We start from the raw sequence: 27,796 nt of genomic DNA on the forward strand, positions 1-27,796 counted from the left end.
ACCTTTAGTACTTACATGTTTCACACTTCTCTCTGGCTTCCGCTTACACCTTTACTCGCAATTCTCCCCTACACAAACCTTCATCCTGTCAGCATTTCCAAGTCAATATATTGCACTGTGATTCAGCTGATTTGGTGTTTGCATTTCAGCATAGCTTGCCAGCAGTGCGCACATAATTGCTTGACACTCAAGTTGCTCTCTGTTTGGCGCATAAGCATTGCACGAGAATGCACGTTGCATTAGCGTTGATTCCAACAAGCACATTGGATTTGCCATAATTTCTTTTATGCTACGATGCCATAGAATGCTGGAGGGTGTTCATTCTTGCAATCGGTGGTCCTGCGACGTCGATGCATTCTTCTATGCGTCACTACTGGAGCCAGATTCTCAGCAACCTCCCTTGGCGCAATCACTCTCTGCAGGGCACGAAGCAACCAAAAGCAATGCCCCTTCTTTGCTTAGAAATGTGCGTGTAGCAGTGTTGGAAGATACCGAAGCAATCACCTCCCGTAAGAACCAGCATTATCACCAGGGTCATCACTAAATAGCATCAGAACAAGTTCTTGTATAGGCTGGAGACGACAATGCACAGCCTTTATTACGAAAACTTATAAGCAGTTATGTTACATGCTAAGCTAGAGTCAATAAAGCCGCGGCACTTACGTCACAGTCGTGCATACCTCACAGGACAGACAGGTGGTGCAGTTAGCCTAGGCATGGGCCACATCCTGCTCCTGATAGTTGTTCAATAAATGCGGAATACCAAATACAGTGAACCCCACGAAGGACAACAGGTGGGCCATAGTGATCAAGGGCTGTCCGATGATCAGCGACGTCAAGTGTAAATCTTCATTCAGCAAAGGTAGACTCTGCAGCTGTCATCCCATTTCAATTGCTAGAATGGGAGGCATGCCACGTTCTTGAAAATTCTGGAGCACAGTACGTTCCGGTGTACATTTTCTTCTGCATTGAACTGATAAAAAATAACACTGCAGTGGTGTTTAGGCATTCATGCTTACACTTCAACTTTACGAATTTGACCAATTTCATAGGTTATGTCAAGGTGAAATTAATGAATGTCTACTGTTCAACTTACATTTGTTTGAGGCCTGTGAGCTGTCAAATGGAACTGAATTATGCCTACCACTGCACAGGCTTCGGCATATGTACAAGTATGATGTTTTGTCATTTCCAAGTCTAGTCCAGACATTGAAGATCAGCCTTTGTCAAAACTGCAACATTGCTCTACAGGAAGAGTACAGTGCTATAGGAGAGAGACAGACTCAATATTTCACTGTTAATGTTGTCATAATTAACTATTTGGACAGCCATGACATGCCATCTATGCAAAGCTAGGTGCCAGAGTGCGTTCCAAGGTGCTAACAAGGAAAGTAAAAATTCCAAAACGAACATCATAATCTTATTTTATTAAATTTTCCAGTGCTTGCAGAACTCAGTCTATGTCATCCGTGTGAACTGTTTGATGCTCTTCCCAGTCCTCCACTGCAAAAGATGAAAGGCAAAGGTGGTAAAATTGTAGCTTGTCATCATAACCAGTTCTCCTGTTGAATCTTCTCCAGCATTGTTAAACCTTGTTAATACCGACGTAACACATGACATCGAAGTATTTTCGTTGCACCAGATGTTTCATATAACTGCGAACACCTATTTCGGCGGGGAGAAGCCATCGTGATCGTCTATTCGAAAGAAACAAGCATGACGACTCCTGTCGAATTTGATCCGTATTGGTACATCGAACATGAACAATACTGAATTGCACACACATTTTGTGCCGTTGTAAATTTTTCCATGTCATGATGATGATGAACATGTGTGAGAATATGCAACCGTGCAATCGCAGACAATAATCACGTTGGCTTACTGTTTGTGTGCAAAACATGCATGCGCATCAAGTTGCCCTTGCCAAGCAATTTTACATTTTTGTAACCAAAATGCACACTTTGACCTGTAAGCAAACAAGTACTTGCTTTGCTGTAACTGATACTGTCTTGAGTCTTCCATTTTTGGTTTTGTTATAGTAGTAGAATACTCACTGAGCATCGCCAACTAAAAGGTTTAGATTTAGTACTCCGTTATATTTGTGTTCACTATATTGAGGTTTAACAGTAGTGGAGAGAACACCTTTGACAAAATTGTATGCGGACTGTCCAGCAAACAAGTACAAATGCCTCATTTGTATGGATGGAAAAGGGGTAGACATTCATAGATGCTCGTCAGCGATCACCTCTCGTGAAAAAAACTAGAGTTGGTGATGCCTCTAGTTGTAGTAGTCTTTATTTGTATAAGTGACACTCCTGGCCGTGAAGCAGAGAGACGTCACTCTCCTCTTTTCCTATCCTGCCTTTCACTTCTTACCACTGGCTTCCTTATATTCTTCCACCTTGGCACTGGTTTATGGATAAGCTGTGTGGCATCAGTCAACAATTTCGACAGGACGCTCAAGGGACCAGGCACAGTGTAGTTCAATTATAAAGGGCACATAACAGGAACACTTGTTCTGCTTCACCAAAAGACGGTCTTATTTAGATGCCAGACAGATATCTGTGGATGCGAGTACAACCTGCGTGCCTTCAATGCTACATCACAACTGCAGTCTGGGTGTTCCCCTGAGGCATTTACTGTAATGTATGAGCTGTCTGTACTGTACAAGTGGCAGAACACTTACTTTGGCACTCTCTCGAGCAGTAATACACCGGGTCCATCTTCTGCTGGACACACCTGTCAATAGATGGATGACATATTTTAACCATATCGCAGTACATAGACATAAATGACAATGATGGCACTTTCCAAATGATAAAAGCTCTCTAGACAATAGGCAGCATTAAGTTCATAGTAATAAAGGAGGTAGACACATCATGATGTGGCAATACATTGGATTGCTTTGTTCCAGCAATCATTCGGCTGTCACACAATGGTGGAGCCAGGAAAAAGACACGGCACACTTGTCTTCAATGTCATCAACAATGTCATCATACCTCGCTTTATTGCTATGCAAGGTTGGCAAATTTTGCTCTGTTATGATGTCATATGATGTCGATAACGGCACATGCATATAACATTTAGAGACCAACTCCAATACTTTAGTCACTAAAATATCTTATGAGTGTTTCCCAACTTTCACTCTTTATGAGCGACACCCCTGTTTACGTGGGAGAAGCGTATGAGAAACTCCCTACAAATTCAAAACGCTTTTCTGTGCTTGTTTAAAGCAAACAAAGCCAACAAATTTCGAATCGGCATTCGGACAGTGGTGCAGTTTCATGAACTCCCAAGGTGGCAAGCACTTACAGCGAGCATTTTTTGAGCTTGACGCCTTCACTCTTGCTACAGCTGGCACACTTTCGCTGCGTCATCTTTGATGCAGCGACAGCACCGTTGGCCAATGGCTTCTTGTCCACAGCCTGGGCTTCCTTCGGTGGTGCCGCCTTCTGCGGTGGCTGAGACTTGGCTCTCTCCTGCGACGCTGCCGACTCTCGAGGCTTCTCGGGCTGCTGCTGAGCAGGAGGTGTCCCATTGCTGTCTATTTTTAGTTTGAGTCGTTCTAGGGCAGCAGCAATTTTGCTGGCCTTCTCGTCATCGTCCTCGAAGTTGATTATTTCGGGTTGCGGCTTAGACTTCGGCGGCACTGCACCAGCCTTGAAGAAGACTGGTTGCGGTCGCTGCGACGGCAGCTGCACGACGTTTATGGAGAGGGTGACGCGAGAATTCTTGCGAGACTTCCTGTTCTTCCGCGACGAGGCAGGAGCATTTGCTGTGCTGTCGTCGGTGTGGGCTTCCAAGGCTTTGTCCAGCATTCTCTCCCTGTACTTTTGCTCCGCGGCGTGCAAGGCAGATAATACCTATAGGAAGAACCGAGAGAGAGACAGGAGGGTCACCCCTTTATGGAATCAGGTAGCCATTCTATACTGTCTGCCACACACAAATGTGGTAGGCTACATATGCTTGCCATTGTATCAACATTGCAGTGCGACGCACAACTTTGAGCAGCAGCTGACAGGCGTTCCATCTATGCTACTCTGAAAGACGATTAATTTTGCAAATTTTGCACATTGAACAATACTGCGACATCTAAGGGGGAACATGCTGAATGCAGCCAGTAGCAGCTATAGAAAGCTCTCAGTGTAGCCATATTGCCTGAATCAAAGTGAGTGTTAATTACCATGCTTACTCGATTAAAATGCACAACTTTTCCCCCCAAGAAAACGACTATAAAGCTGCCCGCCCGTTACGATCGAATACAAAATCAAAACATTTACGGTGTCGACTAGTGCTAGAGTTAGCGTCACCACACCATGTGGGCAGTGACGTTGTACCGGTTTCACTTTGAAAGCTCACTTAACGAAGGTATTTTACATGTGAAGCTCCCAGTGACAGAGTTGTGTCAGACATATTTGGCATTCTGGAGACTTGCATGAGTCAAAAGGATAAACTGGTGAAATGCTTAGTCAAGGCATGCGTCACCATGCCATTTGCCATTGCTGTAGAGTAATGTTTAAAAATGTGCAATATTGAATGCAATGGATAGCGACAGAGAGATACCCAAGAGACTGCAGACTTAATTAAGTGTGAATAAATTTTCATTCCATGAAGGTAAACTCTGCAGGCTTTTTATCTTGCTCCAATTGCAAAAATCATGTGAGATATGATATTACCTGAAAGAAGGTTGCTCAGACTCCGCATAGGGATGTGCGAATACAGTCGAACCCACATATAACAACATTCAAGTGCAAAGAAAATTGTATGGTTATAACCAATAATTGTTATAACTGGGTTGCACAAAAAAAAAAGAAGGAAAAAAAGCGAGAGAACATACGGACATCACATCATATTTATTCAACAGGAAGAAGTACAGTCGAACCCACTTTAACATTATACTGGTTTTAACACTCAGATGTAACAACGAGCAGCTGCTGCAATGTGAACTTTTGAATGTGGTCTAAGGTTACAAACAAACCACTTACTACAATGCTCCCATGCTGCATTTTTAGTTATAACACTGAAACCTGACTACTGGGTGTAGCCAGATTAGAACCAGAAATCCTGAAGAAAGAAGAAGAAAAAAAAAGGAACGAGCTGCAGCATTTATTTGTCTGCATGTCACGCACTCCGCATGCCTGCCTTGCTTGCTCCTCCCCCACCTCCTTTCCACCAAGCTGAAACACAAGTTGACAATTCTGGTGAGAGTCGGCGCGCGGGCGGCCATTGGCACTGTCGGTGTGGTCGACTCGTGTTTCAAAGGGGTGGGAGGGAGAGTGGAGATTCCGAGGCGCGTGTGGCAACGCAAACACGTGCAATGAACTCACTTTTTTCTTTCTTCATCCAGGATTTCATGTTTCCTTTCCTCTCAGTGCAGACACTCAGTATGCAGATTTAACTGTTGCAGCCAATAACTCGGCACGAGAAAATTGTACTAAGTGGCTTATTTTACCACAGAGCACACACAGAAGTTCACGGTGTCGCAGGCTGCCTACTGTTATATCCGACATATTGTTAAAACCGGTGTTGTTATAACTGGGTTTGAACGCATTCAAATCATCTTTTTTAACGACGAATTGACCGAGCCCACAAATTGAATAGTTACAATGTTCGTGAATAAGAATATTTTGCGAGTAGTTTTGGAATATTTCAGTATCGTGAACTGTGCACAACCGAATATATAATTAAAGCAAGAGTACGATAACTTTCGTCCCTGTGACCACACTGGACGTAAAACACGAGAAGTTACATAGCGGAGCCACATTTTGGCCGACTAAACTGTGATCATTACCACTCTTAGAAGAGTCCTGGATATGCGAACAGGCTGTGAAAAGCCTTGCTTTTAATAAGCAAGGCTTTATAACATCCAATGTAATGAAAGAAGCATGCTAATGTTTTTAATACTAGGATGTGAACACTGTTTTGTAATATACTGAAAACTGCTGTTCATTATTAGAAAAGCATTCACTATCCAATTCAATTTGGTCACAAAGCATTGCCATTCACACATCCCTACTCTGCAGTCACTTGCTAGAAGTCTAAATTTAAATACTCTTGATCCGTCAGCTCAACAGTTTAAGCATATGGATGGGATAATTGCCACACACCTTAGGCTGGTGCCAAAAATTGTAGTCCTCTGATGCAGCATTGTCAGAGTCGGAGTCTTCGCAACTGTCCTCGACGGAGACGGAATCGGCTGCAACAGCAAAAAGAACGTGTAGTTCAGGCTACAAGAGAATTTCACTCTCTGTATGAAAGGAGGCGCAGACATTTGAACACTCGCAGATCGAATGCAATATTAGAATCTAAATGACACAAGGCTCGTTCGAGATGGCAAGGTAGCAACAGTAATGGATAACTTGAGCACAGCCTCGTCGTCTAACACTGTTGGCTGTCTGCATCACGCAGACGAAAGTGGTGATGCGTGATGATTGTCAAGGGAAGAATGTTGAAGAGATGCATATGCGCAGAGAAGTACAACACAAATCTAAATACAGCAAAGCCTCGTTAAACCGTAGCTGGCCGGAGCTAGGAAAAAGTACATACTAAACGGTAGTACTGCTTAACCGAAATAGCATGAAATCGCCCACTTACCTGTCAAAAGTGGAACTCAGAGAGAATGCGATGAAAGGGCAAAAATATGCACTATTTATTCACTTTGCGCGACAAAAGTCTTATTTTCGTTTGATGCTGTGGCTGCCTAGCAGCAACGACAGTGGCCTCAAACTTACTGAAGCTGCGAGCCAGCTTTTCAGCCAGCCTCCTCCTCTTGGCAAATACTCGCATGGCAGGTTTCTCGTTGACATAGCATAGTCTCCATGCACGGGCGCGGTAGTGCTGCAGAAGTTGTGGGCCACCTTTTTCATTGCGGGGCGCTGTTCTCTTCACAATGATTGCATTCATGAGGCTGATGTAACGCGCAGCTTCTGCGACTGTCGGACCTGAATTGCCCGTGCTGTCCCTTTCCGTGTCGTCCTCATCACTGTCGTTAGGCGACTCTTCGGCAACAACGGCAAAAAGTTGAACCTCAAAGCCGACATCTTTTCAGTCAACTCCTCGCATTCCAAATGCCACACACCGTAGGCAATGGTAGACCCCTGTCGTGTGCCAGCACCGACTTTTTCGTGCCACGTTCGATAGCACGAACAATGTCCAATTTTTCTTCTATGCTGAGCACCAAGTGTTTTTTATCCAAGCATTGGTATGACACGAGTCCTAGCTTGCATGATGCCACAACGCGCTCTGGCATGGCACCGAAATGATGTTGATGTGGCTTCACGCGCAAATGCATAGGTTGTTTGGAGGCCATTGTTCTGATCTCTGAGGCTTGTTGTTTTGCCGGGCCACCCGATGACAAGACATCGCCCTGATTGCGCGACAAAAAGTGGAAACACTATGTGTTAACCGATACGCACGCAATAAGCTGGTATGGTTTATGCGGATACAAAATGCATTATGTTCAATGGCCACTGAGTCGGGCATTTGACTTTACTACGTAACGAAACTACTGTTTAATTAGGTTTTACGGTACACCAGAGGCTTCATGCCCCTTCAATCACTGTGGCACATCTATTCTGGGTATTCAGCCAAGAATGGGCAAATAGCCAGTGACCAAAGTTGTCCGCTAGGCCAGACAGCAGGCAAATTGTCTATTCGGGCACATACCCATTCGCCGAAGTTGTCTAATATACATTTATCCAGAAATATATCCAGCGAGCAAATGAAGAATTCCTAAGCACGGGGAAGAGGCAAAGAAAGCTTTGCCTTTAAAAATTCTGGCCAAGAAGGCGTGCTCTCTGCTTGCTTGCATCTTTAATTCTGCATGCTTGTCTCTCAAAATGCAGAAACCCATTGATGTTGAACTTGCAAGGATGCGCCTGCGAGTTTGATATAGCGTGTAATACAATGTGTAAGTGATTAAATTTGACTGCTAAAAGGAAATTTGACTTTCAAGATTCCCCTTTCTTTATTCCAAAGTTAACACAGCTTCTCAATGTGTTAGAACGCGAATATGGTGGCCATGATGATGTCAACGCGAACCATCTATAGACAGTTTTTTAGCTAGTCCTCAGCTGCTGCCATTATCCACTACCAGTACACAGTCAGGAAGAAAAAAGTTTATTGTCAAGCAGCAAGGCCACGGGTCTGTTATTAGACTGCACATATTAGGCTATTAGTTGGTTCCACTATGTGATTTAGCATGGCAAAAAGTTTCAGGCCCAGTCGGGCCTCTGTTTTCTTTAAGCGTGCCAGTTATATTAAAAAGTTAAATCCTACGAACAGTCTGCACCACATAGAATTTCAACTTCTAAACACGTACGGTTAACAGACTATAGCTTAGAAAATGCGGTACATACAAAAAAAAAACAGTTGTTACTCACATTCATCACCCGAGTTGTCCGAGACATCAGCCATGCAGGTGGCACATAGCTGCTCGACATGGAATGGACAATGGTAGATGAGGTGGTCGCTCACAGCAAACATGATGTCATGCCAGTTCTTGATGCCGTATTCACCATCACTATCATCACTGTGCTCGCTACCGCTGTCGTCCCTGCGTTACAAGAAAGACAAAAGAATGTGACGACCACTTCCTCACTGTCTGGACACATTGGACTGCTTACTTTTGAACTTCATGGTGTGTTCTACACTATGAGCTGACAAAACAGAACTCACTCAAGAGTCACTGGCAATATAGTACTTATACCTTTATCTTAGGAATTACTAACTCATCGAAATTATATTGAAGCTAGGTTCTCTCGACAGGACTCAAACTCGCAAGATAAGACTCGGGCAGACTCACTAGACCTCATGGGCTAACATTTGCTAGAGCTCAATGCAATTCATGGAATCGTGGACTCAATGTAGACTCACGCAATCATTTGCTCAATCCTGCTCGTGGACACATAGTCAGATTAACCTGGAATTACGCGTACTTACTGGGATGTGGACTCACTTTTTAGATTCACTGAAGCATTCGTTGAAATTTGCTCCAACTCAGACTCGCGCCTTCTTAAACTGTCCTCTAATACTCCGTTACAGGTTTACGCTAGTGACTATTTGCCTCGACTTTGTGGGTGACTCCCGAGTCCACTTGTGAGCGAGCTTGCCGACATACTTTTTGCATGCAAACTGTGCATGTCAACACCCACCGAGCAGCACTTTTTACACCAGCCAGCATATCTATTTACGTTGGAGACAAATACGCAGCTAACAAGTTCCAGACCTGTAAATTTGGGAGACTTGTCAAGCAGAAAAAGCGAGGGGGCACAATAAGAATTAACAGAAAAAAAAATATGATCAGGATATTGTTCGCTTGAACAGCCTCGATACCTTTTACTGAACGTTTACCAGAGAGAAATGATCCTGTGTGCTACCATCACAAATAATGGCAATAAACCCAGATAATGTGGAGTTGCACTTGGTAGCTTCCTGGTAGAAATGACAGCTTCTTGGTAAACATGCCGAGATATGCTGCTGGGGGCACTTATTGGCTGTCTCTACTCATTAGTGCTACAAGGCACATGGGTGCCAGGACACTATACTGGCTACAGGATTGGCACACATTGCACCAGTACGAGGATCAGCCCAGCTTCGATTACAACCGTCTCTGTGATTGGCCCAGTTTTACTCGGCCGGATAGCCGTCCACACAAAAGGAGGTGGGAAGAGGCCAACGAAAGCCTCGGCATAAATAGAGAGGTGCAACTCACACGTTGGCGCCGCTGTAATCCATGAGTTCGCTGGGCAAAATGGCGACGACGTCCACAAATTCTGTCTTGCGGTCAGGCGCCTGGATCATGACCTGCTCGACTTCTTCAAAGTCGGGGCTCTCCCATCCGTGACACCTTTCCTCGAGGAACTTGAAGAATATCTTCTGAGGGCAGAAGTCATCTGGGTAGGACCAGTAGGAATTGGAGTGGAACTTTTGATAGAAGTCCTTCAGGGAGCAGTCGGCGGCTTGAACCCACTGTTTCAGGATAGCCACAACACCCGCGGCGAAACGTCCATACAGCGGGGCAGATACGTAAACCTGACGAGAGAGAGAGAGAGAGAAGACGTTTTCCTTAGGAACTTGTTCTAGTTACTAATTCCCGGATTCAACGAAGCTCCTAGTTCTTGTACAGCAATGTCAGGATTGGTGGCAGCTTTGGTGGATAAAAACTGAATTGTTTTCAAGTATTTTGAAGGACCTGACAAAGCATTTTCAATAAGTAAAGCACCACGATGCCTGACAGCCTGAAAACAACACGCTGTCTTAAGAAATGAACAAGCATTCTTTAAATACAAAAATGTGCTCGCTTACCTTTTTCCACATAAGCCATTACCACCACGCAAACAATATGGATTCGTACCACAAAGATGCTAATCTGATCAGATTCGCTTCACTATTGTTTTGCGCAAACCTCGTGGCAAGATACACAAATCTACTAGGCTCCCCTTTTCATCGTCATGTCAGCTGGTTGTTACGAATTTTAATGTTCAGAGGTTGGCACGTACACATTTATAACAAATTTAGCTGGCATGGAATTGGTCAAATGAATAAGCAATATTAACAGCGCGCCGTTCGATAATTTGGACTTCTCTTGCAGGACTGTATGTCTTTCAGTTACCGACTGGAGTCAAAGTAGAATTCTGTTTTTGACAAGCTGTCGGCACCTCCTCGAAACCAGAACTAGTGAAGCCTAATCGATTCAGTAGCCACTGACCGCGCCCAAACCGCAAGGAAACAAATGGCAACATTCACTTCTTTATATTTAACATGGCTAACACTGTTAAGAGAGTGTACGATATATAGTGCTGCAGCTGTACACATGTTATTCAGTAAACAAAACTCCTGTGATCGGAAAATATTTCTCCAGTCCTTAAGGTTCTGTTTAATGAGATTCTACAGCAAGTTCATATGAAGGTGAGTGCAGCAAATACACAACATGTCGGCAACCTAAGGCAGACGAGCACAAATCTGCGCCCAAGCTTGCCATCACAGCAACGCACCTGTAATTGCATCTTGATTGCGGTAGTAGGTTGGCCAAATACTGTTCTATAAGAATCTCTGCAACAAAAAGAAACATGCGCAGTTATCAGCATTAGCATGCAAACTTAGTATAACCCTTTCTGATACAATGATTCCTTTACGTATCACGATGCCTCACAAGGCGTGCCTGATTTAGAAAATGGTCAAAGTGAAAACTTATGTGCAAAAAAACAGGCACAGAAGCTCCGATGAGATAATTTATGTAGACTTGCCACGGACCCCTAGCTTTTTCCTGAAATCTCGTAAATCTCGTAAATCTCCGCACATTGCGGCACGCTGCAATTAGGCCTCAGCACTGCACCTCTGAAGCCAATGACCCAAGGCCGGCCACGTGGCTTTGGAGGAACACAGACAAGTTTTCAAATAATTTGAGACCATAATGGCACACACTTAGGACTGCAAATTTATGCATTTGGTAAGTCAAAAGCTGCCTAGTTATGTGGTTATAATGTGCAGAGTTCATGACAGAAGTAGCGGTGTGTGAAAATCGAGAACTTTCGAATAACAAATTGAAGTTCTTGTTTGTCTGTAAACATATTACTGTTTGCAGAATACCAGGTTACCGGAGATGTGTACGGCATCACCAATGCTGGTAGTGAAATCTTGCGACGCAGGGTCTAACCAGAGATCACAGAAAGCTAATACAGTTAAACCTCAATGTAACGAAATAGGTAAAACTGGCAATTTGCTTCGTTATATCGAAATTTCGTTGTATTGAAATTCAACCATTTATGGAAATAAGTGCAGTCACTGATCGATGTTTCTTAAAAAGAAAGGGGCCGCAGAATTTTCTGAATTATCGGGCAATAGAACAAAGCAAATTTGAATGCGAAAATTTATTTTGATGAATTTGGGAGCCGGCGACAAATGATACGGTTTCAAGTTTATTGCTTCGTTCACTAGTGGTACATATATGCAGTAGAAGTTGTACAGAAAGAGGTCCCACAGTTAGAAAACTGCAGTTTCATTCCACGTCGACAACATCTTTACATCAGCGGTGCGAATTAAGTGAAGCCAGCCACCCCTTCGAATGCACTCCACCCCTGAAGCTGATAGCATCGTCTGCACCGGGACGACACTATCATGAGAAGTGCCGGCAATGAGGAGCGAATGCTTTGTCTGCCTCTCGCTCCAAGTCATCGAAACTCTAGATTACGCAACCTCCAATACTAAACGCGCGGGAAGACAGCTAACATGATGCCACGCCGTCTCGGCACGCCCACTCTTTGCACGTCCAGCAGATTACATCTAAAACTGGGTGCGCGACTGCGTATGCGCTCAGCCGCACTTACGGCCACATGCATCCATGGCAGAGAAGCACGGCAGAAATCATGAAGCGCCAACCGCCTCCTCCCCTTCGCGCATGCTGCTTGCGTTACCACAAGCGAGCTCCCCTCCCCCTCTTTCCCTTTCCTTGAGCGGGAAGGCGGCAATCGCGAAGCCACCATCTTTCGTGTCTCGGGCTCGCACGTTTTCACTCGCACCTAAAAGCACAAAGTGCGCGGGCAGCGATAGGGAACATGATGCGGCTCTACTTCGGCGGTTGCTCTTGTCTGCGTTTGTAAGCAGCCGCTTGTAATTCAATGATTGACCATCTGCACTGGTGAAAGCTGCCGTTTATTGTCTCGGCATTCTTTTGTGGCGGAAGCAAAATTTGGTTATACTGAAATCGCATACATACACACTTCGTTATATTGAGGTTTAACTGTACTATAGTGGCCTATGGTATTCAACTTAACGGCTAGTGTAAAGTGTTGGTAGCGAAAATGTCTCTCAAAAGTTTCCTTAAATGAGAATGCCCCCCCCCCCTCCTCTCGCACAACAAAAAATATTTAGAAATGCATTGTAGGCGCAAGGTGTCCCTACCCGCTACACTACCGCTGTCCATGGCCCCAGCAACCCAGTAATCCATAAACTTACTGTAAACGGTAAGCTTATGGACAAGCTAGAACTCTCTATTGCCTATTCATTTCAGTCTTAAAATCAGATAGTCACTATTCATAATTGCAAATATGAAGCGTTTGCAAATAATTGCAAACGCTTCATGATGTGAAATCTTATAACAGACTTTTGTTAACGCGAATAGTAGGATGTGAACGTTATTGTGTAATAATGATGAAAACAGCTGTTCGTTATTTGAAGAATATTCTATATTCTATTACACTATTCAATTCGTGTTTCATATTTTCTAAAAATATTTACTGTCCACACACCCCCAGATAGAAGGCCCTGGTATATTAAAAAAATATTACTGAAATTTTTTTATTATTGTCATACTAATGTGCAAAATCTAGACCAGAAACCGTTAATTAAACGTGTGTTAAACCATCATGAGGGGCTATAAACTTTACATACCTCGTAAATTTGTTGTAGAATGGGTCATTTGCTGCACAAGAAAAAAATGTTAAAACTTCAACACTCACTTCTGAGTTCCAAATGTATTTCAGCAGGCAACTTTATGAAGCACAGAAAAAGCCACGTCCTGAACTTACATAGGGGTCGCGTTCCTATCTGGTTCTTCATATCTTTGTTTGCCGTAACATTTATAATGGCCATTAGGAAGTCCTTGGCTTTTCCAAAACTATCTGAAAAAGACGAATAAAAATTGCTTTACAAGTTGTAAAGCGTGGGAATCAATTTTATTCATTTATATAGGGATATGTCACAGGCCCCCAGAGAGGCATTGAGAAATGAGAACATTTTGTAGGTATAGTTTGCTGTAAAGCCTGTTTTGGGGCTGCACAAAATGTTACCAGATAGTGCAATGTTTTAACGTAAGGGAAGCAATTGTGCGTGTGATGCAAGTGCTTGTGTGACAATGACAGCAAGACAGCGATTATGCAACAACGAGGCTGACAAAAACGGCAAAATAACGATATCAACGTGGCGACAATGGAAACACTACGACATGACAGACGAAGACAATGGCACCCCGCAAATCATCCGAGCCATGCTCAGATGATTGTCCCATCTATGCCTGCATTTGTCTGTTCTTTGTGCTGCTAAGCAGTGAATGTAACCCATCTCGCCAACTGTTATATTCTTGTGCAGTATATACCGCATTGCCCAACTGCCATGCTCTAAAATGACAGCAGCAGTATTGTAAACAAGTAAATTTTCCACTATCTACACTAAACTCTATCTACTAAGTAACTTGACACTTTGTTAGCTAATAATGGTACATTGAACAGCTCACTATCGAGCGCTCCGGCGCTGTACTTTACATTTGGCTGGTCAGAATCGAGTGCTTGGAACATATTCAATTAGTTCCTTCGGAGTTCCACGCTCCAACTTGGAGCCCTCAGAGGCGCACGGTCTCACCTTCGAGCCGGGACCGCAACCGAGATAAAAAGAATTTTCGTGATGTGGCCCCTCGAACTACTTTGGGAGCAGCTGGACAACCAGCTCCGTCTGGCAGGCCTTCTCTGGCTCTAAACCCTAGAGGGGCTCCACATTGTTGCAAAGTTAGCTGCAGCATGGTAGGAGCCCGTCAAATGTACCACAATACAGACTTTGAGGTCCACAACGCAACCAAAAACATAAGCAGTAACGACTTTTCAGCCCGAGGCATGTCGCAATATGGAAAACAAGTATGGCGGACATCTTATCTGAAAGCTTCAAGGAAGCTAGGCTACACAAGTATTCTCACTGTGGGTCAGCCCCAGCTTACAAAGATACTGTACATCACCTGACAGCAATCTGTGAAGGCACAAGCTTAAGATAAATATTACATCTTCAGGCCGCAGCAACATGTGTGTGGTGAAATTCTGGAATTACTTCGCCGCGGGATTTCAAAGACTTTGGGACACCGAAATACCAGATGGAACAGGCGCCAATACCGAGACTCAACTGTATACTTGAACTACTACTGCCGGAAATAGGAAGATTTAAGCGAATTAGACAGAAACAAGAGATCCTTCACTTACCTTGCGTAAAATTGGTGCAGATGTTTATATACGCGTATTCTATTAACATCTCGAAGATTTCTACAGGGGCACCGAGTCTTTCCTTGATGGGGCAAGAAAGACAAGCGTGACATTTTCCGCACTCAATGGCAGTGCGCGAGAAATACGGAGGAAATAGGCACTTACCAGGGATTCATATGTAAAAATGTGTTTCTTCACGTATTCTCTTAGACTTATGACCATTCGTACCCAGTAGTTTCGAGTCTAGGAAGAGAAGATGCGAACATGTTAGCAGACGCCGGATGTAAACACGAAAATAATAAAAAAAAAAAACACGCGCCATGCTTTCACAAGATGTAAAAGGTTAGTAAAAGAGAGAGTATACTGAATTTGACGTGAGGCGAGAGCGACAACGTATTGACGAAACAAGCTGTGACACTGTGAATGAAATAAAGTACCACTACAGCCGATAAACATATGCGCACGCAAAGGTATGCACAAACACACACACGCACCTGTTCGTGCCACATACACTTGAAAGTGTCAATGTGTGAAAGCAAATATTCGCTGTCTTCGGGACACACTTCGCGGCCGAACATTCCGCCGACGGTCGTGTCAAACTTGATCCACCGCATCTGCGAGGGAAACAACCATTTCGATAACAATACACCGCCGCCGAGCCATTGCTTCGGCAACTAACAAAGGCTGCTCGTAACTACTCGAGCATCTTGACAAGCAACAAAAGGCACACACTCACCGTGACCGTATAATAAACAGCGTTTCCAGCGTCTCTTTTTTTCTAGCAAGTCTATAACAACAACGATAACATGGAACAGTGTTCGTCCCGTAGGCGCCTATCAACGAATGTCAACATGCGGTCAACCTCTGACAACGCAGGATCGATTTCACAGTTAAATTCAGGTCACATTACGCGACGACGAAAACGAGATACCTAATCAACGGCCTCTAACAAGCTGACACAGCAAATCCGTAGGTTAAACGGTCAAAACTTGTAGGGGACACACAAAAACTGTGGTCGCACCGTTGCACAACGAATCGCACGTTGAATCGGTTTTGATTTCATGCCGCTGCCACCTGGTGCTAATTTTCAGAGTCAATACAATGTGATACAATAACGTACTGCTCCGCTGTTTAATATTTAAAACATACGTCATAATAAAAAAGTGATTTTAATAATGACAAACAACTCTTCTTATCAAAAGTTGTTTTTTCAGCTAGCGCCGCCGCTAAAGCGTCCGGAGCGTCACATGACCCTTGTCAAGGAATTGTCAACATGGCGTCTGCTGGTTGCGTGGTATGCATCGGTGGTGCCATCGTAAGCCCATGTTTTCCAAGCGTGCCGGCGTTCCAACCCTAGCGACAATGGGTTCACCGCGCCAGCCGTCGCAGATGGACGTCGTCAAGACGTCCGACCTTCAGGGATTGCTGGAGTTTTGCACGAAAACCGTCTTCAGTTCGACGACGAGCAACTCGGAACAGGTGAATTGACGCTGCGACACGTTATCAAAATATTGCTGCCGCAGTATGCGGCCCGGGCTCTCTCGACCGCTCGCGGTCTGCAGTTTAGCGACGAACGTGCCGTGCAGCCGCTCCGACAGCAAACGTCAGCGTGCGCGTGACAGCAGCGAGGTGTTGGCGACGTCCGATCATCCGCCGATCAAAATCTCCTTGCGCGCATCTAGTGCCATGTGGCCTACTGTTCTCGTGTATCTATCATTTGATACGCGACCGAATACTCGTGACGCGTCTCGTCGTTCGATTCCGGCGCGCATCTGCCGTATTTTATTTTTCTTCTTTTTGCGGTATCGCTTCGTGGAGTTGAGTTGGCGTCGGTGCACCGTGAATTGCATATTGCGAACTCCCCGAAAACTCCGTTGGCAGCTCGTCGCACGGAGTGACACGGAGCTGGGAGACGTGTTTACATCATTGCGAACGCCGAAAGCGACGATTCAAAGCCGCTATCACGTGTCAACTCGTCGCACAGCCTTAGCAGCCCGTGTCTACCGGTGCAGTTGAACCACGATCTGCTACAGTTCGATGGCACGCCGCATCGGGGTCGAGCAACTTTCGTCGCTGGATGTCGTCGGTCAAAAGAGAGAATAAAAAAAAAAAACGCTACCCCCCCTGTTGTTAGCCTCTCTGCACACTGTTTACTTCGCCGATGCTTGACAGCGAAAGTGACTGTTGCCGCTTGCGATCATGTCTGGAATTCGGTTCGACTGTTTCCTTGTTGTACGTTTTGCTCGTGTTTGTTGTCTTTTGTTTTTGTGTGTGTTTCGCTGAAGCGGCGAGTCGTCTTGCTCGCGTTGTCCATTGTCGAATCTAGGTTATCGCTGCGGAAGGTACGCGGCGCGTTTTAATTTAGACCAAAACGAGTTCTTTTCTGGCCTGTGTGGCGCCCGAGAGAGAGAAAAAAAAAAGAACGTGTATTGAGGGTTGTTGCAGTGTTTTAGTGCCACTCCCCCCCTTTTCCTTAGTGCGCTTACAACCGTTTTTGTTTTTAATTCGCCATCCGCGTGGCGTATTCTCCCTCTCCTGTTAATTCTCCTGGAAGCGTGCCTTGCTTGCGAAACTACTACAGCAAAACAGACGGAGCAATACACTAAGCTAAAAGAAAAGGACAACGTCAAAAAAAATTTTTTTGTTTTCTTCTGAGAAGCACGCGTTATTTCTTTCCTTTTGACCTTTTTGCTGTGGTTTTGTTATGACTCAGTTTTCATTTTTTCTTTATTTGTGTCCATGAACCGTGAAAACTTGCACAATGTTTTCTGAATGTGAACTCCTCCCTTGTGAAACTAGATAATTATTTATATAATATAATAAATGTGCATATCTTGGGACGTGTGGGGCACAGAAGATGTGTATTTACCAAAAGGCTGCAGAAGTTTACCGCTGCCAACATATGAAGCCAGAGTCACGAGACTTCTCTCACATGTGGGCGTTTTGTGATCCACTGGTGCCTCGTTTGTCATGCTATCAGTTCCTTTGCTATCATACTGGACAGTGGCTGTTCGGAAACTGGCAAAGATTTGTGATTGGCCTGTGGACTTTAACACGTTGCAGAAAACTTTAGTCTACTTTGGCTAGTACGTGCTTGCACAGTCTCACATATTTGCATAAAGATGCCTATATAATCAATTAAATAAAAGCATTGCATAATTGCATGCAACATTGCCAAGCAAAATATGACAAATATTGATCATTTTAAACACAACATTACAACAGAAAAGGCTTTGAATAGGCGAGCAAGCCCAGCACTTAAATTTTGTGTCCTATTCTGCAGTGTGGTTGCGAGATAACAACTATCACAACTTGTTATCTGTCAGGCATGCTTGTGCTCTGCATTCCCTTATCCTTTCCCTGTGTGTTGTTACTGGACACTCAGAACACCTGCAAACATACTTTTTGTTCCATTGTGACAGTTTCCTCTGGTATAATTAGATGCAAAAGCATCAGTGAGTTATGGGGTATTTTTCGTATCACTGAGCTTAAATCCGAAACTGCGTGAACACTGTGAATTGGAATCAGGTGCATTAGTCAGTCAAACAAAAAATGTTTAGCAAATTAATTCTGAAGCAAAAGGGCTATAGTACAGCAAATGTGGATTGGAATTGTGCAACAAAGAATGTTCATTGGCTGCTCCCATTTCTGTTTTTTTCTTTTTTTTTTTGTGCTTCATATAGAACAAAATTTATTAATCGCACGTTTTCATGACACATTTTTAAATACAGAAGGAGGTCCCAGAGTCATGGGCTAAAATAAACTCCTTTTAGAGTTTAAAGTAGTTAACATGATTAATAGCAGGAGTAACAGGTCAACAAACTAAATAGAGAGAAAAAGCTCCAATGCACAAAAATACAAACTGTTGTCAACTTGAATGCAGAAGGAAGGAGAAAAACAACTTGTTATAGTAATCATACACTTGTAGGAGCCTAAATACATAAAAAGAAATTACATAAGTACAGAGTTTAAGCACAATTGACATAGTATGTGATGTGCAGTAAAAGAAAAAGTGATGGAACACATGAATATTTTTATTTTAAAGCACTAAAGGGAAATTTCATCTCTACAGAGTGATAATATTCTTGTGTACCCTTGTGTAGCTGAATTCTGAGTGTGGAGGTCCATTCTGGAAACCCGTAGACACGTATATTGCATTCAAGTTCAAGTTGCCAAGTCTTCGTCATTGCCTACCGTATTGAAAATAACCAGCAAGTTGTGCATCACAACTTCCCTTGAAGGATTTTTAAGGGGCCGTGAGCAAGTGTAAGCTGAAACGAAAGTTCATTCGAGTTGAAGAAATCATACGAGAGTTCAGTAGGGCCAGGGATTGTTGTAAATGCCTGTTGAACTGAATAGTCTCTTCGAGCTATGATCAATCAGAAGGCAATTTGCCTTATTTTTGTGTCCCGAAAGTAGAATTTTCCGATCCGCACGTGATTGCTGAGGTGTCCCATGTTGTTTCTTTATCGTGACTGCATCTGTCGTGGTTGTGTCGCACGGCAGGTTGTCTCTCAATGTGACGAGTGCAGTGTTGTTTTTTTGTTTTGACTCTAAGCCATTGTTCTTTGTCGTCCACAGGCTCGTAGGAACGCCGACATCCAACAGAAGTGCGAAGACCTTTTTGCCAAGGACTATGTGCTCAAAGTAAGTGCTTACTTGGTTCCATGGGTCGTATGCTTGACATCGTTTTGCTTACTGCGTCGTACTGTTCATACGAAGGACAAAATATATGTGCGGACACACATGTGCACATGTGCGTCACTTTAATTAAATTTGTCCTTTGTGTAAACAGTACCGTGCGGTAAACAAAATGATATCATACCAACTAGCTCCAGTCGAAGCCTTATTGAGCATATGCTTTGAATTTTTTTTGGTTGCAAAACTAGCCACGTGTGGGCTTTGATGTTTAAAGGGATGTTAAAAGCAAGTATCAAGTCAAGTTTAATTGATAGATTAATGCTTAACAACCTCAAAGGTATCCTTAATATTGAGAACAGAGTTTTAGTAAGCGAGGAATTGAGGTAGATGTAGGACACGATTTGAGACTCTACCTGGACATTCTGGCACTAGCCTGACGACATCACCACTCCTCATTGTAGTTGTGTCACTAGTACTCAATGATATATAATAAAAATATCATTGCATTGCATTATAAGATGCAAGAAAATGCAACTTGTCTATTGCTATTCAATTCTTTGGACAAAAGAACTCTTTGACGTTGCCCTTGACAGTGACGTAGGCGGTCAAAAGGTTTCGTTTTTGCTCGACCCCCTGCCGCCTGTGCTGTCATGTTTTGGTATTGTGTAATGCTGGGCTGGTCTGATGGCTCAGAACGCTAACTGCAAGCCGCAGAAAAGTTTCCGTTCACATGAAGTCTTGGGATGCTCTTGGCTTTCTTTGCTTGGTTTCTAGCTGTGCTTTCACATTATGTGCTAAACGGAAGCGTACAAAAACAAAGTTCCCAGTAGGGGGCTCAAAAAGTTTGATGACGGGGATCCTTTGTGTGTCTATGTGTTTTAAGATGGGTAGGACATTAGGCAATGTAATAACAAGAACTTGGTTACACAACCCACCACCCCTTTCCAAAGGGGATGCTCATAGCATCCATCCACCAAAAATTTTAAGATGTACACAAACATGATAAAATGAAAAGCGCGTACACATCATACCTGATTAACTCAAGCAGGCTAGGTGACAATTTGTCACTGCCGCGTTCCAAAGGGGATGCCAATAAATCATCAGCCTAATGATGATGATAAGTGAATACCGCTTAGAAATGAGGCAGTGCCACTACAGTTAAGCATAATATTAGAGTGCTTGTACAACTTCAGTGCTGTTATATGTACATGTTAATTTCTGCTCCTTGCTGTCTGTAATTAGCACATAAGTACACCATCCTGTATCCATGTAGTTTTTGTTTTATGTAATTCCGATTCTTCTCTCCTTATGCACCCCCCACTGTTCCTAACCTCTCGGTTTTAATAATAGTTCAATATTTAATTGTAGTAATAACTTAGATTAGGTTGGAACAGTCTGACCTTTCAGTGACAAATGCACTACTGTGGCTATAACTTTTTTTTATAAATTGCAATATTCAGTGTACTTCTGCAAGAATAGCACCTTGCAACAGTGAATACTTCTCAAAGTGTTAACTGCTTACTTTCTGTGTTGCTTATGGGTCACCCTCTATATTGCTGCGAGTTGTTTCAGCTGCGTTCCTTTTTCTTGTACAGGTTATTGAGAATGAGCAGGGTTCCATGAGCAGCACGTATCCAAACAGGATCATCCTCTTGGAGCATCCCATCGGCAGCCAAAACACCGACACTTCTCCCAGGCACGTTTTATTCTGATGCATGTGCTTTTAGGTACAGCTTTACCTTGGGAAATCGTAGCCGGAAATCGTTTACCTAAATCGTAGCCTCCTGCATATTTTGTGCCGGCCGGATCGTCTGCAGTCCAACGGGAAGCGACCGTCGTTGGAACTATGGCGGAGGTGCCACTTACGTAGAGTTTTTCATTTTTCGTGCTCCCTGCTGACAAAAAAGTATAGGCATCAATAAGAGAGTCAGTGGTAGTGATGAGCATACCAAGAATTTATTGCTTATAGTTTATTTTCAAGATGACATCATCTCCTACGTCTTCTACCACCACGAGGAAACACTGTTGTTTTTAGAGCGTGGACAACCTTTGCCCTCCGCTGCCAGTGGCGTGTGATAGGGCAATGGCAGGGTTTGTTGTTACCCTGCCCAAAATATCATGATCCTCATGTCACCTTAGAAGAGTGCAATTTTTTTTGTGATCTAGCAGGCTCAGGGTGTGTGTAGGAGTCTGTCTGAATACATGGTAACGAAGAAATAATTTTGCTTGGTATTCACTGCTTTGAATATGGTGGGGTGTGTTGCACTTAAAAAAGTCTAGTGGCCCTAGCATTTTTTATTTTTCAAACTTTACAAATACATACTCAAGTAATAAGTCATCAACTTTGTAACTCAATAATAAACAACAATATCGCAATTCTGTAAACTGCATTTATTGAGACATGTATAATGCATTGGAATTGGTGCAATATACATGACTCTCAGTTGTATCACTCATTATGTAAGACTTATGCAAAACCCTTGTAATCATTGTAATTTTGTGCAAGCTGTAAACTTTTACGTCATGCTTGTGCACTTTAGATGCCCTACCACATGCAGTTTACAGAGGCTAGGCATCGGTATTTAGTGCAGAATTACAAATTTGTGAACTTCATTCTTCAAAGATATTTTTTTAACTGATTGATTTTCAACAGTTCTTATAAATTATCATCAACATCAGCCCATATTTACGTCCACTGCAGGATGAAGGCCTCTCCTAGCGATCTCCAGTTACCCCCGTTTTGCACTAGATGAGTCCAACTTGCACCCGTAAATTTCCCAATTTCATAACCTCGCCTTATTTTCTGCCGTCCTCAACTGCGCTTCCCTTCCCTTGGCACCCATTCTGTAACTCTAATAGTCCAGTGGTTATCTGTTGTGCGCATTGCACGGTCTGCCCAGCTCCATTTTTTTTCTCTTGATGTCAACTAGAATATCGGCTGTCTCTATTTGCTTTCCGATCTACGCCGCTCTCTTCCAGTCTCTTAACGTTACACCTAAAATTTTTCGTTTTATTACTCTTTGCACAGTTTGTATCCTGTTTTGGAGCTTCTTTGTTAACCTCCAAGTTTCTGCCCCATATGTTAGCATCGGCTGAATGTAATGATTGTACACTTTTATCTTCAATGACAGTGGTAACCTTCCAGTCAGGATTTAGTAACGCCTGCCATTTTTATTCTTCTGGGTTGGAGTGTATACGGCAGTGTGAAGTGCTAAATCGAAATTATGCTTCCTACAGCTGCTGGAATTCAACTTTGTCTCTCAAATGCAACATATTTTATCCAAGTCGGTCTCGTGGTTGTCTCATGAGAGTATTTCTGCATCTTACATTTATTTCAATAGGGGAGTCAGAGTTGCCCCCCGAGCTTAAGTGTCCTCTTAATTGTATTTAAATGTGTGTCATGCTTCTCTGTGTAGACAGCTCTCATGAACATGACTGCTGCTGCCTCACTAACTCAAACAAGCTTCGCATGATTGAGATTCCAAAATTTCATCGTATCTGCATGTATTTTAACTGCAGCAAATGCTTTGTCTCATAGCATATCACTCTTGTCTCATGTAGCACTGCTGTTTACATTGCTGATGTGTCCCTGATGACCTTTCGAAAAACAAGTTTCAGTACACCTAGCTCAGGCGTCTCAATGCTCAATTGGCCTTCATGAGTTGGAACTGGCCTGAATGGGTTTAAATTGGGCCTGAGACACAAACTAGTTGGACTCTGTTGTTTCTTGACTGACATTGCACTTTTCTGAGCAAGTACATTTAAGTGGCTTAATAGAGGAAATTTCACTTATGTTTTTGTTGGCAGTTTGCCAGTTTGCTTTGTAAGCTCTGCATATGCCAAGCAGTGTGATTGGGCTGTTGTTTATTAATCGCATCTCATATCCATAAGTATTAGGTGGCAGGATGGCACATTGCCAAAAGTGCTGTGACAAGGGGACAAGTCTTGCCAACCTCGGTCAAAAAAAAAAAAAAAATCCCGGACTTGCTTGCAGCCTACTTCTCGCATTAGTGATTCCTCATTGACGTGTTCTTTTGCAGGCCGGCCAGTGGGCCAGGGTCGCTGCCCGACGTGCAGGACTTGCGGGAGCAGATTCAGAAGGCTCGGATTGCGAGGTGTCGCACGCGGTTCCCGGTCCCTGTCATCCTGTATGAGGGAAAAGTACGGTGCAACACCTGTTCCTTCTAATTTAACCCTTTCCTTGCAAGATTTCTTTTTAAGAAAACCAACAAATTTTATTACAAATGATGTAATAGGTGATCCATTGTGAATAGCCTTTGTTTGTATTGCTATTTAAATAGTTCGCTATTTTATGTTGTCTATCACCATCCATTTTTTTTTGTTATGTTTCTGAGCTACAGATAGGTTTATGAACGAGAAGAACTGAGGGGCCCGATTTTTATTAGTCATGTCATAAGAAGCCAACAAACACTGACACCAAAGACAACATAGGGGAAATTACTTCTGCTTAATGAATGAAACAAGTAAACAATAAATTAAATAAATAATTACGCGTAATTTCCCCTATGTTTTCCTTGATGTCAGTGTTTGTTAGCTTCTTAAGATAGGTTTATGGTCACAGAGAGCATCTATGTGGGGTTTTACATTCCTTGGAATAGAAGCCAGGCATGCTTTTGCTGTCCTCCACACAATGCACCCCGGTGCTGCAAGGAAAGGCAGTCGCCGTGGTGCAGGCCACAAGGTGTCTTCCTCGAGCCGCGACCATGTGAGGGAGGCCACCAGAGGCTCAAAGACTTCCTCGTAATTGTCTGAACTAAGTTGAAGCTTCAAGCATGACTCACTAGAGCTTTGCAGATCCACTTCCTTGCTTGAGGTGAAGAAACGGCCAAAGGCACCGCGTTTCTGGCATTGAAAAGGGTGTACATCTTCGTTACAGCCGCTTGACTCTGCGTGACTATTCTTAAAGCCTGGGGAGCCCTACTTTCGCTGTATCTACGCCAACTGCTTCAACAACAACAAAAAAATATCAATTTTTCTGAGAAGGTTGCACCATCTGGTAGCATGGCATTTGCAACAAAATGACAAGACGAGTGCCGGTTGTTTGTGGCTTTCAGCAGATGAAAGGAAATCCTGGGCAAGAGAGACTTGCCCAAGGTACAGAAAGAGTTAAGCGCTTACTGTCACTGTTATCACACCCTGTACATGTGTCTCACTGGCTTATAACACATAGTCAGCTCAGTATTGCATTTTGATGCTATTTCGCCTTTATCAGTAGACAGCTTTAGTTTAACTTTGGTGTAATAGCAGGTTTAAGGGAAACAGCATCACCGTTCTGCAAATGAACCTTGTAGAAAGGTAGTTTTCGTATAGTGTGATAGCATTGTTTACGCCTGGAACGCTGTTCAATTACACTTTAAATCTCGCATGCATAGTGCACGTAAGTGATTTGATCAATTTGCCAAGCTTTGAGTGTGCATGTGAAAAGTGCGAGAAGCTGCGCAATGAAAGCCTGGAGTGCGTTGTAATTGTACTTTCCATGCCTGCCGATCCAGGGCAAAATCAGTGCAAGCCTGCAGTTCATGGCCTCTCAGATTTATATGGCCTCCAAGATTTCCCAATCTCGGAGGCCATATTTCGTGTGCTTAGCTCTTGACTTCGCCGACAGGTGGCACTGCCATGCCAGAAGTTTTCCTCATTAGGCCTTGAAGCGTTTGAAGTGAGAAGCAGTCTGCAAAACTCCACACGGTTATCCATAATACTCTGGTCGTTGAAGTGGTTTGAGGCTGAGCTAAAGCTACAGTCATTTGCTACGAACTAAGTGAATTCTACAAAAGCAACGCCAAGTTCAGTTCCAAACAGGCGGCCAGGACCACTGCCATAATAAAGGTAATATAGCCAACTCTAGACGAAAAGCTCCCTATAGTGCCCATGCTTTGAAATCGGCAACAGCAAGGGCAGCGCCATGTTGCTACTTTGTGCAGGCGCAGACGACAAGATTCAATTCAGGTGAGACGTGCAATCAACATTATCCCAAGTCTCCGTCTGTAAGGTGGTGCTATTTAGGTCAGCTACCTGCCAACGCATCCTTTCACACACCGTGAATTTTACATCAAATTTTATACAAATTTTATAAATAGCTACTCAGTGTTTCGGAAAAACATACAGAATGAACTTACATTTTGTCCATACATATGTGCTACATATAAATTCTTGTTTGTGCATAACAGTTTGAATATTTTTAGCTTCACAAAAATGAGTCGTAGCAACATGGCGGCGCCTTTGCGGTTGTCACTTTTCTCGCCCAGCTTTTCCTCTAGAGTTAGCATGCTACTAACTCTATGACTGCAATGTTGCTTGCTATGTGCGTACATCACGCAAAGCCCGCCCCTATAAATCTGAAAAATACCGTGCGTACAATAAGCGTTATGGGTCGTCTACGGTTCTGCACATGAGCGTTTCGAACCTGCTATGCCGGTAAACATGCTAAATTAAATGTCTAGTACCTTCATGTGTGTCCTGCAAACGTTGCTCCAATTTGAATATTATAAGCAGATTTGAATCTCTTTTCACAAGCTGCTTGTAAAATTCTGCAATTCCTTGTCACGTTCCTGGGGGCTTGCTTGCTCCAAAAAGAAAGAATGGGTGAATTTCAAAAATAGGCAACTTTTTTGTTCCTTAGATGGGTACCTGACAGTAATTCTCACATCCGTGAGTCTTCCTGGGGTCAAATTACCGGTTAGTCTGGGCTGGCACATTCATTTAAGTTGTGTAAGTTTCGGCAGATATGAGAAGAAATGTCTGCAAAAGCAGTCACTCTCATTACGTAGCGAAATGTAGCAATGATGCCTGGTTACCAACCATTTCTATCTTAGCTCTTCTAACAAGTTCAGATATCTTGCAAAAGAAGAAAAGACAAAAAAATGAAACATGTTTCGGTATATAATATACAAAAGGGTTTCTGAGATTAGGAAGTTTGCCGGTGTAGGGTGGGTTTGGTTGACGTAGAACAGCAGCATTCATAGGTCTCCTTGAGAGGCCCTTGAAAGGACACCATAAAGAGAAAAATCATTTGAGCTGTACTAGCAAATTACTCTCTACAATACCTGAAAAGCCAGTCTTACCATGAGAGCAAGCCAGAAAAAATGCAAAAATGAAAGATGGGTGATAATGCCCCACCTGCTTGTTATGTTGTTATTATGTCATCATAGATTTTGATGGCATCTGCTCGGACCTATTAAATGTTTTTTTTTTTTTTTAAAGGTCAACTACATTGCATTCTAAAAGAGCCAGGGACTGAATTTTGCAAGTTTTGATAACTTTTACTTAGCCACAATGTCCCAAGTATGAGAGAATACGTTGAAATCTGTGATGTAACACTGATGCATTGCCGCTGGTGTGTTGGCATGGAATTATTTAAAAAAAAATGAAACATTGGCCTTCGTTTCCTCTGAGTTATCAATCTGTTGCCACGAAATTAATGCAAAAAGAGTTTTGAAAGAATACGTTAGCAGCGTAAACTGATTTATTGATTCTCTTTAGTGTCCCTTTAACTTGCCAGTGGACTAAAATGTTACACTCATTATGATGCTACCCGCCATGGTTGCTCAGTGGCTATGGTGTTGGGCTGCTGAGCACGAGGTCGCGGGATCGAATCCCGGCCACGGCGGCCGCATTTCGATGGGGGTGAAATGCGAAAACACCCATGTACTTAGATTTAGGTGCACGTTAAAGAACCCCAGGTGGTCGAAATTTCCGGAGTCCTCCACTACGGCGTGCCTCATAATCAGAAAGTGGTTTTGGCACGTAAAACCCCATAATTTAATTTTTAATTATGATGCTGCTGCTGTTGATGATGAAATCTTCAGTTAAAATGAGTTGGTTTGTGAAGTAGATTTTTTTTATGATGAAATATTTTGCTTATTTCAGGCTATTCTAAGACAAACCTTGCTGTTAATTTGGGCTTGTTTTAATTGCACTTTCACTTCTTAACCAAATTCATGTCTAATGCCTCGGGGCTTTTTTCTGTTCCCAGCACATATGCAGGTCAGCGACGCTCGCGGGCGGGGCCGAGATCTACAGCCGCTCGGGCTTCGACTTCCTCTTCTCCGGTGCGTACAGGGGATTTGTTTTCTTGTGTTGATGCACAATCCAGGCTTTATATTGATGCTCCCGTGTTACTACATAGAGCGGCACTAACCTATAGACAAGCGGCACGTTTGTACAGACCCTTTTGC

General features: G+C 43.3%; 2 protein-coding genes across 4 annotated transcripts in view; one reads left to right on the forward strand and one right to left on the reverse strand.

Moving 5' to 3' along the window:
- Positions 1 to 1,407: 1,407 nt before the first annotated feature.
- On the reverse strand, positions 1,408 to 16,022 carry LOC126527375 (uncharacterized). Of its 2 annotated transcripts, XM_050175187.2 has the most exons (13): positions 15,697 to 16,022; positions 15,455 to 15,574; positions 15,126 to 15,203; positions 14,961 to 15,042; positions 13,527 to 13,619; positions 13,390 to 13,420; positions 10,995 to 11,052; positions 9,713 to 10,032; positions 8,382 to 8,554; positions 6,108 to 6,196; positions 3,313 to 3,863; positions 2,687 to 2,739; positions 1,408 to 1,503 (listed from the first exon to the last, which is right to left on the reverse strand). In XM_050175187.2, exons 2-13 carry the CDS (start codon positions 15,572 to 15,574, stop codon positions 1,454 to 1,456), a joined length of 1,698 nt encoding a protein of 565 aa, XP_050031144.1. In that variant the 5' UTR covers positions 15,697 to 16,022; the 3' UTR covers positions 1,408 to 1,453. The 2 variants fall into 2 exon arrangements, with proteins under 2 accessions (XP_050031144.1, XP_072140567.1); XM_072284466.1 differs by lacking the exons at positions 15,126 to 15,203; positions 15,455 to 15,574; positions 15,697 to 16,022 and having other exon boundaries at positions 13,527 to 13,615; positions 14,961 to 15,035.
- Positions 16,023 to 16,202: 180 nt separating this feature from the next.
- The window catches only part of LOC126527370 (phosphatidylinositol-3,5-bisphosphate 3-phosphatase MTMR14-like), a 35,987-nt gene continuing 24,393 nt past the window's right edge, over positions 16,203 to 27,796 (forward strand). For both annotated transcript variants that reach the window (XM_050175182.2, XM_050175184.3), the window contains exons 1-5: positions 16,203 to 16,439; positions 19,542 to 19,607; positions 21,197 to 21,297; positions 23,642 to 23,762; positions 27,595 to 27,670. In XM_050175182.2, the coding sequence (XP_050031139.1) occupies positions 16,257 to 16,439; positions 19,542 to 19,607; positions 21,197 to 21,297; positions 23,642 to 23,762; positions 27,595 to 27,670 (547 nt within the window). In that variant the 5' untranslated portion in view covers positions 16,203 to 16,256. The remainder of the gene's footprint in view (positions 16,440 to 19,541; positions 19,608 to 21,196; positions 21,298 to 23,641; positions 23,763 to 27,594; positions 27,671 to 27,796) is intronic.

Source organism: Dermacentor andersoni, chromosome 9, assembly GCF_023375885.2.
Source record: "Dermacentor andersoni chromosome 9, qqDerAnde1_hic_scaffold, whole genome shotgun sequence".
Classification (NCBI taxonomy): domain Eukaryota; kingdom Metazoa; phylum Arthropoda; class Arachnida; order Ixodida; family Ixodidae; genus Dermacentor; species Dermacentor andersoni.

Excerpts from the sequence above, each read along its gene's own strand:
- LOC126527375 (XM_050175187.2), bottom strand. The coding sequence starts at position 15,574 with ATGCGGTGGATCAAGTTTGACACGACCGTCGGCGGAATGTTCGGCCGC. Across the intron at positions 11,053-13,389 it reads TTCTACAACAAATTTACGAG|AGATTCTTATAGAACAGTAT; the intron begins GTATGTAAAGTT and ends TTTTTGTTGCAG. Across the intron at positions 1,504-2,686 it reads CTGCTCGAGAGAGTGCCAAA|TGGAGGACTGGGAAGAGCAT; the intron begins GTAAGTGTTCTG and ends CATCTTTTGCAG.